This window comes from Akebia trifoliata, chromosome 7, assembly GCF_017979445.1.
Source record: "Akebia trifoliata isolate Shusen 1 chromosome 7, ASM1797944v1, whole genome shotgun sequence".
Classification (NCBI taxonomy): domain Eukaryota; kingdom Viridiplantae; phylum Streptophyta; class Magnoliopsida; order Ranunculales; family Lardizabalaceae; genus Akebia; species Akebia trifoliata.
In genome coordinates, this window is record NC_141381.1 from 23,526,110 (window position 1) to 23,541,028 (window position 14,919).

General features: G+C 35.8%; 1 protein-coding gene across 1 annotated transcript; it reads right to left on the reverse strand.

Annotated features, from left to right (window-relative positions):
- Positions 1-1,086: 1,086 nt before the first annotated feature.
- LOC147398452 (11-beta-hydroxysteroid dehydrogenase 1A-like) lies at positions 1,087-2,172 on the reverse strand (the record flags this gene model as incomplete). Its single annotated transcript, XM_086446724.1, has 4 exons — positions 1,087-1,354; positions 1,567-1,731; positions 1,822-1,953; positions 2,056-2,172. Coding segments are annotated over 4 exons (618 nt in total), but the record flags the coding sequence as incomplete, so codon positions are not given.
- Between the last annotated feature and the right edge of the window lie 12,747 nt (positions 2,173-14,919).

The following is a 14,919-nucleotide window of genomic DNA, read 5'->3' on the forward strand; positions in this document are numbered from 1 at the left end:
AAGGTGTGCAACTTCAAACAAGGTAAAGTAGGGTTGGACTTATTTGAACTTTTGAAGAATGAGAACAACGTTTTTCTTTCAAAACGTATAGTCATACTAATAGATTGCAAGGAGGAATTTTTAAGTGATGGAATGCAATTAGGTGATCTGATCTGCAACCCTTTTTTTATCCCTAAATAGAATGAAACCTTACTTCTGTCTTTGTATGATCTACTTCAATTGCACCTTCATTAATTGGATAGATGTTTGCCTCTGGTCATCTTCGAATCTGTAAACCCGGGACACACTATCGTTATTGTGATCCTCGGATCCAATTCGACTCTAAGTGTGTCGTAGAAGCTTATCAATGCCACTTTAGTAGCCTGTAAACATAAAATTAAAAGAAAGAATGAGCTGAATATGACGAAATTCCGATTCTGACTCACTAGCTATTCGTTTTAATTACCAAACCATGAAGAACAAGATAGCCGGTATTTCAAAGTGACGGTCTTGCTGATATAAGGTAACGAGATCATTGATATTTATTTGAAGAGTGATAATCTAGCTGGTTTATAGAGTGACAATCTCACTAAAAAGTAGGGAAACCTTGGAGATCGTCACTTTCATAATCAACGAGAATGTCACTTTTCAAATAAATTTAGTCACTTTGAAAAAACCTACGTCCTCGCTCTTCATGTTTTGGGAATTAAAATGAACATGAGCATGCCGGAATGGGATTTTTGTCAAAAGTTGATCACATTTTGGTAAATTACTCAATCCAATTTATTAATCAGAAGAGAAACCAAATTGAGGAAAATGAATGGGATAAGATTATTTACACCATAGAAGCTATTTTTTGGACTAAGCAAGCATTCGGCTACCGAAGAATTCACGATGATCTTTCCTTTGCTCTTCTTGAGGCGAGGAATCACAAAATGAGTAGGGTAAATAGATCCCCAGAAGTTAACATCCTGATCATCACAAACCCTTTAGTTACAAACATGTTAATTAAATAAGAAGTTCATGGTATGTTAATTTAGTTACCATCAAAGATGTGCAGCTAAGGATGTTGGTTGTCTCTTCAAATGTATAAGCACCGGTAAAGATTAGTCATAATCTGCATTGGTCTTCGATGATGGAATTGAAGACAGGATGACGAACCTATTGGTTTTCAATCTTCTTGGGAGCGGCTAATTCTGGGGCATATAGTAAGCGGGCACAATGACTGGACTATATCGGGGCAGAAAACATTCCACAGGAATAACACATTAAACCATGAAGGATCAGTTATGTATTTCTCCCCTCGACATACACCATTCACAATGGTCTTCGCAAGATCCTCCACACTCCTAACCTGAAATTTCCCAATTAGAGCCTGAAAATTACTACACATTAGTAATATCCTAACCAACCAACATAAAAACAATAGTACTGCTCATGTCCTAGATCAAACTTCTTAGCATGACGAAGACATGACATGGAGCAACATGTGAATATAGAATCCTAGGTCAAACCGCAACTATTGTAACAAAAGTAAAGAGATACATATAAAACACAAGTTTTACTTGGTTTGACATGGAATCTTACTTCTGTATTTGAATGATCCCCTTCAATGGCACCTTTATTGGTTAGATGTTTGCCTCGGATCATCTCCGTATATGTAAATCCGGGACATACTATGGTTATCTTGATTGTGGGATCAAGTTCAACTCTGAGGGTATCATAGAAGCTTATCAATGCAGCTTTAGTAGCCTGAAAACATGAATTCAAATGAATAAAATGCAATACTCAATCACAGAAGAAATGTTTTATTTTGACAAAAATCGATATTCGAATATTTACACCATAGAAGCTATTTCTTGGGCTAGGCAACCATCCAGCTACTGAAGCATTGACGAAGATCTTGCCTTTGCTCTTCTTGAGGTGAGGAATTGCAAAATGGGTTGGGTAAATTGATCCCCAGAAGTTTACATCCTAGTCATATCAATCCAAAAGAAACAAATCACCTTCATTTAGTTACAAATACTTCCATTTACTTACATACATCAGAAAGAAGTTTGTGGTGGTAGTAGTTACCATCAAGGGTACACAATCGACGATGTTGGTCAAACCTTCAAATTTGTGAACACTAGTAATTCCAGCATTATTAACTAGATGATCCACTGTAAATGTAAAAAAAAAAAAAAATTGTGTTCAAAGCTTAATACATCACAAGACAGAAAATTCAGTAGGAAATATGCTTTCTATTAGAGTATTAGTTTAGAATCCATACTATATTTGATAAAAGAAAGGTGATGATCTCCAGTTAGCTCGATCAGAAAATTTGGCTACCAACATCATTTAATCATTGATATTAGATGCAGTTGACATTATATGTAACTATGGTGAGGAGATCATCCTCACAAAAAATCAAGCCATTTTGAAATTTCTAACCCCATCAAAACTGACGTTTAAACTAATGGTAAAAATTGACTGTCCACGATTGAATCAGCTGATTTTTTATGAGGATGATCCCTTCACCATAGTGATCATCCTCTCAAAAGTCAGTCCAATCCGAAGTTTTTAGTCCACATAAGACGAAACACTTTGACTAGGACTTTGGCAATCGAATGTCGTCCTATATATATACCAAGATGCTTGAAGATACACCAATCATGTTTTAGGATAATGATTAGATCATATGATTAAGGTACTTATACTGCTATGTAACTACTTGTACATTTACTATTCTAATCTGCTTTTATGAGAAAAAAAAAACTCAATGATGGCGGGAAGCCCAAGTTTTTGGTATCTTCACCCACATTGCTCTTTTTATTAATAGAAGGTATAATATGAAAAAAAAATGATATAAAATTTATGAATTTACTTTAGATATTTTTTGAAATTATTTAAATAAAAGTATAAGTTATCCTTTTCCATTAAAAATTATAGTCATGTTGGGGTGACACAAAGAGAGACACAACGGTGACAAAAACACGTAGTGTCGTACACATTACGATAGATTCTTTTCCACAAGATACAAGTAAAAAGCATCTACGGTTATATGTGCGCCACCACATCATTTTTGTCACCATTCTGTCTTTGTTTGTGTCATCCCAGCATTTTCCAAAATTATATATATTTATAAGTCAAGAGTGTACGTATCGTAAAATGCACCCAGGGTCAAAGCTAGAAAGCCCCCTCCCACAGATTCTTTCCAAAGGCATTTAATTAGCAACATTCTCCTTGTAGAAAAAATCATTAAAATTGATTTTATTTACAAGTCCTACTCATCCCACATTTATTTCTTCCATGATGGTAGTTACGCACAATTCATCTCTCCCTCAACTTTCTCTCCCTATTGTAATTCACCGCAACATTGTAACTATTTACAAACAATTTCCCTTCAAAATGCACGTGCATTGCATGTGAATATGTTGTTATTTTCTGTTTTCTTTTTGCAAATATAAAAATTGGAGATTCCTATTGAAACATGATAATTATTTATTTTTTTTAATTATAAAAAAGGGGAGTTATTTTTAATTTAAATAATAAATCGAGAGTCCTGTTAATTTTTTGGGTTCTTTTTAATATGAATAAAAATTAGAAAATCCTATTGAAATTGATGATAGTGAATACTTTGTTATTTTTTTAAAATTAAATAAAAATTGGGATTCTTTTTATTTATTTATTATTATTATTTTAAACCTCGGTGTTAGTAAATAGGTTGTTATTTTCTATTTCTTGAAATTAAATAAAAATTTGGACTTAATTTTTTTAAATTGGGTTTTAGCAAATACTTTGTTATTTTCAATTTTATAAAAATTGGGTATTACTTTTTTAATTTAAATAATAATTAGAGTCCTGTTGAAAAGTGGACGTGGTAAATAAGTTGTCATTTTCATTGTTATAAATTGAATTAAATAGATTTCAATTTTTTAAAATAAATATGAATGAAAATCAATGTTTTGCTTAAAATTTGGAGAGCCCTATTGAAATTGGTGTTAGTAAATACTTTGTAATTTTTATTTTTTAAAATTAAATAAATAAAAATTGGGATTTACTTTGTAAGTAAATAGGTTGTTATTTTCTATTTTTCAAATGAAATAAAAATTAGGATTCTATTTTCTAAAACCTGTTGTTGGAAAATAAGTTGTTATTTTCCATTTTTTTAATTAGATTTTTTTGGAGGGGACATGTTTGTAAATAATAACAATGTCAAGTGTGTGAAGAGGATTTCTAGCCTCAACGGTGGAAGCATACGATCCGAACTCCACATTCAATTTTGAAAGGGTTTGGAATCCAGGCATATGAGCCCTGCCTAACAAAGGTTAGATGGCACCTCATTTTATGCCATGTGTTATTTTTTTTAGAATCTACTGACCGTATGGATATGTGATCCTTCTCTTTGTGATCCTACATAAAAAAAAAAAAATAATGTACGATATTTTGTATATCAAATCTCTTCAAAAAAATTTCAAATCACACAATTCGAAGTCATTATTAAGGCAATGGTATTAGAAATAGATGTACATCACCAATCAAACTGATTTTTTGCGTGTAGATTCATCAAGGGATGGACCACATATCCGTGGTCACCAAAAATGCCACAGTATAAAATGGGGGTGCCACCTGACCTTGGTTAGGAAAGGACACCTGACTGGATCAAGACCTACCATTTTCTAGATGAATATAACTTTAATTTTAACATTTAAAAATTAGCACTATTTTGATAAATAATTACAATAATGCCATTGCAAATTTTTGCCCGTCATTTAGATCAAGTTATGTCAGGGAAGAGAACATAGTTAGCAATTCGGTGGATGGAAAAAAAAACGGTACGGAAATAAATCGGATACCATTCGGAATAGTGATGCACCGGTTCGTTTGAAAATTCAGCAAAAAAAAAACGTAAGACGATAAAAATACGATACGAAAATAATTCAAGAATTATTCGGATTCAACAATTTTTATAACTTTCAAAAATTTGGATATATATATATAACATATGATATGACCTAACAATTCTAATATACTAATCAAATTATTAATACTTAAACTAAAAATATCTTAAGTAAACAATATACAATCACATTCATCGAATAAAATATATATTTGTAATTAAAGATTTAGTTTTAATCCATCTAATAATCAGTGTAAATGAAAAGTATAAAACATGATATCCTAATTAATGCCAAAATCATCATGCCGCATGACCTAATTAAATTGAAAAAGAAATGAGGCGTGCTGGGGTGACATAGGATTTGATGTGATTCTCACAATTTTGACGTGGACATGCATAGATAATCGTAGATGGTTTTTACTCGTATCACGAGAAAACACATATATGGTTATGTGCACATCTCACGTCAGACTTGTGAGAATCACAGTAAATACTATGTGTCATTTCTGCATTTTTCAAAAGAAATTTCTTGTCGTTTTTAAAAAGTTATTAATACAAAGTAGATGGACCAAATAGCTCGTCAAGAAGAATATCTTCATAATTAGATATAATTTCATCTTCTTTTTCAAGCTCCTTACGATCATCATCAACATATTCTGGAAGCTCTTCAAGTTGTTCAAGATTAATTATTTTTGTGGGAACGATCTTCAACTAAGGATTTTTTTTTTTCCTTCTCTTAAGTTTTAAAGTGAGAATGAGAACAGGGAAATACAAAGTATTTTATTAAAATACTTACTGAATATATGTACAAATCGTGATTTATTCATTAGGATTCAAAGATCCGCGAATTAATCCGAATCTTTGAAACCAACGACAATTTTGATCAAGAAGAGTATTCGTCTAATTCGCGAAGCAATTGGGAATTTACTAACTATGGGAGAGAATGAGAAAATATGATTGTATCATGCACTTACACCGCCCAAAGTGGTCCACAGCTTCTTCGACAAATCGCTTACAATCATCAACTCTAGAAATAGAAATCTGTAAAATTATGGAGAGAGCTAGGAGAGATTACAAAGGAAGAGGTTGATCTTCTCTTTGGTTAAAAATCAAGCTTTCTTCTTGAGACGAACTTGCGGGTTGTGCAAATCATTGGTTTCTTCATATAGTGGATTCTTCCTTCACCCCCGTGGACGTAGGCACATCGTCGAACCACATAAATATTATGTAAGCAACTCTTTATTCGCTATTTACGTTCGTAGTTAGTTTTACTTTACTTTGATTACTAGTAGTGTTGGTCATTGCTTGTTGGTGTATTTTAGAACTTGGTATAAGTTCCGATTTGGGAACTTGGTATAAGTTTCGATAAAGGGTTTCTCTCTAGGTGGTTTGCTTTCGCAGCTCCCTCTCAACAATTGGTATCAGAGCCCTTATTCAAATCAGGGTGGTTAAGCTCCGATTTGAGGTATTTGCTTGGGTATTGTGTAGTGTACACAAGGTGTTTGTTGAAATTCCTGAGAGAAGGTGGTGTTGTTAAACAAGTGGATAATGACGTCTACTAGCGGAACCGTCAAAGTGGGAAAGTATGAGCTAGAGAAGTTCAATGGGAAGAATGATTTTTCCTATTGGAGGATGCAAATGAAAAATTTGCTAATCTCACAAAAATTGCATAAGGCGTTGGCTGGAAAAGAAAAGACGCACAAAGACATGTCTGATGAGGATTGGGAAGAGTTAGATCTCGAAGCACGAGGTAACGGCTTCTTGGTGGATGTAGCCTTCTTGGTGGATGGAGAGGTAACGGCTGCGGGTGTGTAGTCAAAGTTAGAAAGCACCTTCATGACAAATACTCTAACAAATCGGATCTATTTAAAGTCCAGATTGTATACTTGCAAGATGGAGAAAGATACACCAATCCGGGAGTACATTAACAAGTTTGATAGGATCATATCAGATTTGAAAGATATTGATGTGAAGGTAGAAGATGAGGATCAAGCACTTTTACTGCTTCTTTCGTTGCCAAAGTCATATAAGAACCTTGTACAACCATTGATGCTGGGTGAAAATTTAACAATGAATGAGACTAGAACATCACTTCTAGCGGATGATCTTCGAAAGATTGCAACTAGTGGCATGGCTACTAGTGATAATAAGGAGCAAGCACAGGGCTGTTTGTAAAAGGAAGAAGAAATGAGTGAGGAAAAAGCAATGGAGAAAAGTCTAGATCGAGTTTTAGACCTCTTACGAAAAAACCGTGTTTCAAATGCGGTGAGCTTGGGCATTTCAAAACAAATTGCCCTAACAAAAGAGTAGGTAGGAAGAACAACAACAAAATCAAGTTTAATGGGAAGCAACAAGGCAAGCAAGAGGCTATCTATGCCTCGGAAGAAGGGGGCAGCGATGAATGCTACTCCGTCACGAGTAATGAAGAAATCTCCGGTAAGTGGATTCCTGATTCGGGTTGCTCTTACTATGTGTCCAAATAGGAAGTGGTTTACTACCTACAAAGGCATTGATGGTGGAATCGTATTGATGGGTAATAACCATGCTTGTAAAACGGTGGGGCTTGTTTCAATTAGAATCAAGATGCATGATGGAGTGGTTAGAACCTTGACGGATGTGAGACATATTCCTGACTTGCGGAAAAACCTTATTTCTGTTGGTGCTTTGGACTCTAGTGGCTACAAGATAATTACGAAAAATGGAATGAAAAAGGTTGTTCATGGTTCCTTAATAGTGATGAAGCGTATTCTTTATGGTAATCTCTATGCTCTTTTGGGTACTACAGTTACAAGAAATGTAGCAATTGGAATAGCTGGAAGTAGTGGAGACCCAACTGAATGCATTAGGTTATGGCACAGGCGACTTTGGCATATGTCAGAAAATGGTCTAAATCTGTTCGGTAAGGAAGGTTTGCTGAAGAACATGAAAAAGCCTTGCATGGATTTTTTGTGTGTATGGAAAGGCACACCGGGTTCAGTTCTCTTCAAGCAAACATAGAAGCAGAGGTATATTAGACTATGTGCATATAGATGTTTGGGGTCCGGCTACGGTAACTTCCAAAGGTGGTTCTAGGTATTTCGTCTCATTCGTGGATGATTATTCTAGGTATGCTTGGATTTATTTCCTTAAGCATAAGAATGAGGTATTCGAGACATTCAAGAAGTGGAAAGAAATGGTTGAGAATAGAATGAGCAGAAAACTGAAGACATTATGATCTAATAATGGTATAGAGTATACAGAGGCTGCCTTCAAGGAGTTCTGTGATCAGGAAGGTATTGCTCGACACTGGACAGTCAGAAAAACACCACAATAGAATGGAGTCACAAAGCGACTGAACCGAACATTGCGGGAGAGAGCAATTTGTATGCGTTCGTATGTTGGTTTGGGCAAAGAATAGTGGGCAGAGTCGGTTGCTACAGCTTGCTACATAATGAATCGGTCTCCAAATTCAAAGTCAGATGGAGATGTACCTTACAAGGTGTAGTCAGGAGAGCATGCAGATTATGAGAGACTTAGAATTTTCGATTGCACAGCCTATTACCATGTCAACGAAGGAAAGCTTGACGCTAGAGCCAAGAAGGCAATATTCTTGGGGTATGCAACGGAAGTAAAAGGCTATCGCTTTTGATGTGTAGAGGATTCTAAGTTCATAATCAGCAAAGATGTTACTTTTGATGAGAGCTCCATGATAACTTTGTCAAGAGCTATGGTGCCCGGTTATGAAGGTGTTGGGACTTCAAAGTCTCAAGTGGTTGATATAGAACCTAAAGACCAACCAGGTTCTAGTCATGTTCAAGAGGACCATCATAAAGACACTCAAGATGAAAGTGATGATAAACTTGAACATAAGGAGGTTCAGCAAGAGAATGTACAAGCGCTTCAACAACAATAGCTTGAAGAGTATTTGGCTTCCACTAGGTCGAAGCGAGCATACAAGCAAGCTCAGAAGCTGGGTTCAGATCTGCCACTGACACATTATGGGCAGGTAAACTTGGTTGAGTACGCACTCTCAGTAGAAGATGATGAGCCGGTCACCTTCAAAGAAACTATTCGGGATAGAGATAATGAGTGTTGGTCAGCTGCGATGGAAGAAGAAATGGAATCTCTTTAGAAGAACCAAACATAGGAGGTAGTCCCATTGTTCGTGGGAAAAAAAGCTATTGGTTGTAAGTGGGTGTACAAAAGGAAAGAGGATCCTTCCAATCTCGGTGGTATAAGGTACAAGGTACAAGGCTAGATTAGTGGCTAAGGGGTTTGCACAAAGAGAGGGTGTTGATTACAATGAGATTTTTTCTCCTATGGTGAAGCATACTTCTATTCGGGTGCTATTGAGTATTGTTGCTCACGGTGATCTTGAGTTGGAACAACTCGATGTCAAAACAGCCTTCTTGCACGGAGACTTGGATGAAGAAATTTATATGCATCAACCTGAGGGCTACAAGGTTGAGGGTAAGGAACGTCAGGTATGTCGCTTGAGGAAATCACTTAATGGATTGAAGCAATCTTCTCGGTAGTGGTACAAGCGATTTGATTCCTTCATGCTAAAGCATGGGTTCTCAAGAAGTGATTATGACTGTTGTGTTTATATTCGAAAGCTTTGTAGAGGTGATTATATCTATCTTCTTTTATATGTGGATGACATGCTTATTACTTCGTTGAGCAAGGTGGAGATAGATAGGCTGAAATCTCAACTTGGTAAAGAGTTTGAGATGAAGGATATGGGCGCTGTTAAGAAAATACTGGGTATGGAGATCAGAAGAGAGAGGTTAAAACAGTAATTGTTCTTAAGTTAGAAAGGCTGCATTAACTGAGTTATCACAAGGTTCGGAATGCAAGGTGCTAAGTCAGTGGTGACTCCATTGGCTCCACATTTCAGGCTCTCTAGTAAACAATCTCCCATTACAACAAAAAAGAAAACACACATGGAACGTGTACCTTATGCTAGTGCAGTTGGCAGTTTGATATATGCCATGGTTTGTACACGTTCAGATATTTCACAAGCGGTCAGTCGGTTCATGGCGAACCTGGGGAAGACACATTGGGAAGTAGTGAAATGGGTCCTGAGGTAGTTGAAGGGTACCGCTGATACGGGTTTGTGTTTTGGTGGAGATACATGTTAGATTAGTGGGTTTGTTGACTCAGATTATGCAGGTGATCTAGATAGACGACGGTCTACTACTGGTTATGTGTTTAGTATACATGGTACTCCAGTTAATTGGCATTCGATGTTACAGATTGCAGTAGTACTTTCTACTACAGAGGCCGAATACATGACCATGGCAGAGGGAGTGAAGGAAACATTGTGGCTGTGGGGTATTCTAGATGATTTGGGGATTAAGCAGGATTGTGTAAACTTGTGGTGTGATAGTCAGAGTGTGATTCACTTCACTAAGAATCACGTTCATCATGCTCGTACTAAGCATATCGACGTCAAGTATCATTTTGTGTGGGATTTCATAGAGGAAGGTGATGTTTCTCTCATGAAGGTGCATACAAATGAGAATCTCGCAGATATGTTAACCAAGGTGGTGACAGGTAGCAAGTTCTAGCACTACTTGGACTTGCGTCATATTGGCCTGTGTTGAGTTGCCCAAGAGGGCATGGCCCTTCGGGACGGAGTTGGGGTGAGGTGGAGTCTATATGAAGAGATAGAAAGAACTACGATGGTTTGATCCCGGTCAGAGGGTACATAGGCAGCCATGGTCAGAATGATGCAGCCAGGTTGGTGTTATAGGTTACTCTTGTGTGGTATAGATTTGCATGCTTGTAGCTTTTTTTTTTGTTCGTCCAAAATTTGAGGTGTTTTCAAATTATGTACGAGGTGGAGAATTGTGGCATCAGCAATAGTAGTTGGTGTGGCAATAGCATCTATCAGCAATAGTAGTTGGTGTGGCAATAGCATCTATCAGCAATAGTTGGTGTGGCAATAGCATATCTCTCTCTATTATAAATACAGCAGCTATCTTGTGGTAGAATAAGTTAGATAGAAATCTGTAAAGTTAGAGAGAGAGCTAGGAGAGATTACAAAGGAATAGGTTGATCTTCTCTTTGGTTAAAAATTGAGATTTCTTCTTGAGACGAACTTACGGGTTGTGCAAGTCGTTAATTTCTTCATATAGTGGATTCTCCCTTCACCCCCGTGGAGGTAAGCACATTGCTGAATCACGTAAATATTGTGTGAGCATCTCTTTATTTGCTATTTACGTTCGTAGTTAGTTTTACTTTACTTTGATTGTTAGTAGTGTTGGTCATTGTTTGTTGGTGTGTTTTGGAACTTGGTATAAGTTCCGATTTTGAAACTTGGTATAAGTTTCGATAAAGGGTTTCTCTCTAGGTGGTTTACTTCCACATCTCCCTTCTCAACATATACATTACTAAGGTCTTAGAGGTTTTCGAGAAGGAAGGAATGGAAAACGATTTAGGTAAGTTGAAGGAAATGTTCAAGTCAAAATATGGGTAGAATTCCACTAAGTTGGAGTATTCTAAAACGTGGCAATGCTGTAAAAAGAACATGAGGGCATAAGGATGGGTGGTGTGAGTGAATGTGTGTGCTGGCACCAAAATAAAAAGTGTTGTGGGTGTGCTAGCAGCCACATTTAAATAAAAAAATAAAAAGAAAAAAAGATTTACTTGGTCGACCTATCAATTGCATTTGTATTACAAAAACTCCCTTACTTCACGAGATTGTTATAAATAATTCTTGCGTGGACCGACAAATCTCTTAAAAATAAACTTTTGGGAGGTCCGACAACCATTAACAAATGTTGGATGAGCCCCCCATTTTTGAAAAAGAAGATGAATCATTTACAATACCGTGGGACCCACTCCAAGTTTTGCTAATCACTTTTCCTGAACGGTGCAACCATTTGTAGGTCTCAAAAGAGATAAAGCTAGCCTTACTAGCTTTGTCAGATTCCTTTTTTTACTAATAGTCGTTGGGCCCACCATGTGACACTTAGAAAAATGCTACAATGCCACGTGCTTGTTGTCAATGAAATTCTAAAAGAAAATTTTCAAGAAAAATTTTTAAAATAAATTTTCATTTTGAACTTTAATTTTAATTTGGGATTTCGTCGCCACACATTTTCAAAACCTTAGATCTAAACTAAAAAAATAAATTTGGATTTTATTCTCAAATCCAAATTTTTCCATCAAATCTAAAAAGACTATGGTATTGGATTATCGATGAGATGACCACAATGGTTTAGTGAACCTTAGTAAATTTTGAAATCTTTGTGTTAGTCAAATTAAATGATTTTTCGATCAAAAATAAAAAATAAAGAAATAAAAAAGCTTTTTCTTGTGCCTATTACTAATTGATGATTGATTTTTAAGTGTTATCTTGTTTGATTGGTCATTGTTATTCTCTTTTTCACTACCTTGATTGATCGCATATCTGACATGTCATGATTATAATTGATATATATCTTTGATGTGCATTATCTTGACCTTGATGGTATAGACATTTTTATGATATTATCTAGCCCACGGACCCATTTATCTGAAAAATGCCTTGAGCACACTCCATGTGGCGCCCCACCAAACGCTAACACCAAATCCCATATTAAATCTCGAGGCACAATGTGGCACCTCGAAATTTCGGCATGGTTTCCTCTGTTTATGTTAGCATTCCAAGGCGTTCAACCTGCACCTGATAAACGACATACAATCCTACATATATACATACAAAACAGAATACTAGCGGAAGCCTATATACATCTAATAACGTACGGTAGATCATAGTACGGACAAAGAAATTTATACATGGGATTATAGAAAAATTTCTCACTCTAAAAAAAAATCATAACGCTTAGAACAAAATCCATAAGACTACTTGGATGAACTGACACCACTAGGGGGTATAACCCCAATTCTCACCAGGTGACGGACTCTGGTTGTCTATCTGACCCATCAGATGATCCTCACTTGTGTTCTATACTTGTCTCTCCAAGCTCTGGATCTGAAACTAAAAAAAATGGAGAAGGAAAGGGTGAGTAACAATGGTTACCCAGTAGGGAATCAAACAATTTCTGTCAATAACCTCTCCTAACATGAACGAATAAACATATTGAATCATTTTAAAATATGCAAAGTTTTATAGAAGAAACTACGATTAACTGGTACATATAGCTAGGGATTAATACTAAATATTTTAAAACTCACATTACATCGATCAATAGTACTCACTATAACATTATCTTTTTATACAAATCTAATTGATCAAATGGAAACATTAAACATGCATTTCAGTTTATATATCAAAATAAGGCAACATATGCATAATATACAATGGTGGAGTAGTGGAATTAGAGAGTTGGGATTCACGACTGGATCGCTCAAAATTAGGACATGATGTTTCATAAAAAATAGTAGCTCCTGATTTTGTGGCTGGTTGCTGTTTACCATACTTATGAGACCATTTATCCGGCTCAGGCTGGCCGTTTGACGTGATCGTAAGTAATGAGTCTCTTTTTGATGTGTCAAAACGTTCGACTACTATAGATTGCTAGTGATCACTGATTAATCATCTTCGTCTATGCCTATCAGGCATGCATGTAATTCCTAAATATACAAACTATTCGTATACGACCACCTTTACATTACAAGTTCACTAGTAAAGATAGAGAGAAATAAACTCGAATTTCAGTTGTGACTTCATTCTCATATGCGTCCCATACCACGTATGAGCTTGGTGGTCCTTATCGTACATCTCAGGATAGTACACCACTCCGGATGATATGACGCACTATCCCTTCAAGCATTCACAAACTCTTTAACAGCTCACAAAATAGCTATATATATAATTTTCATTTGAAAACAAAAGAGAAATTAATAATACAAGGTTGATAATGGATATCCAGTTTTCTACCATGCAACTGTGGCCAAATGGCTTAAAATAAATAACAGAACGAAAAAGTAAACAGCGCTTCGCACTAACAGAAAGTAAATAAATATGCAACGAGTAACATTATCCATGGATATCCGTTCATCAACCTACACACAACACAACAATGTAAAATGCAGACATCATCCCTCGGGTGTGACTCTGACATTTTACCATTTCATACCATTTTTTCTATTTTTTAAATTTTTTTTTCAATCTCTCAAATAAAATATCCACTTTCTGATATTCATCAACTCAATATGAGTTCATTGAATATTAAATCATTTTTTCAACTATGAAATTCATATTTATCAATAACATTAAAAAAGTATAAAACTTAGACCAAACGAGGGGTCCGAGCAGTGCACGGAACCCAATTGGCGAAAATAACCCAATGAGATGTACTTCCCATGTATAACTTATCACAAAATTCAAGTAAACATATCAAATATGCATGTTCTGGCGTGAATTTGAAATAAAGAAAGGAATTCTAAATTTTTAAAATCCACTACAAATTTTTGATGAAAACCCTAAATGCAGTTTTCACAATCTACGATTACTAATAGAAATTGAGAGTCCTTACTATCTCTAGGCGACGAAATTGAAGTACGTGCACGAAAATCGAGGTGATAGACATAGAAATTGAGGTGACTCGTACTTCAAGGAGACTAATTTTTGAAACTGGCCTGGTGGTTTCGAAGATCTCGATGTCGTTGTCTTTTCTCCCTTCTGCGACGGAGGACGGTTTGATCCCAAAACGGATGAAATCCAAGGTCAAAGTTACAAAATCCCCGTATATATATACGACTATTTTTCGACGATACAAGGAAAAAAAAAAAACGGAAGGAATTTGGGTGGGTTTTATAGATGTCAAGGCTGCGGACGTCTCTCCTTTCTACGTCGGAAGTCAACGACAAGCCGTTTGTGAGGGATCTGAGGTTGAAATTCGAAGAAAAAATGAATTTAAAAAAATATATATTGGCTGGTTTTGGACGGCTGGAGATGACAACGAATTAAAAAAAATATTAAAATTTTATTTATATAAAATTTGGGACGAAATCGGTATTTTGACTATTATTTTGATCGACGATAACTTGACCATCCGGAGTTCAAAATTGGCGAATGAATACTCTATTTCACCTAATTTTTCTTTTTAGATCTAATAGTGTGGTCA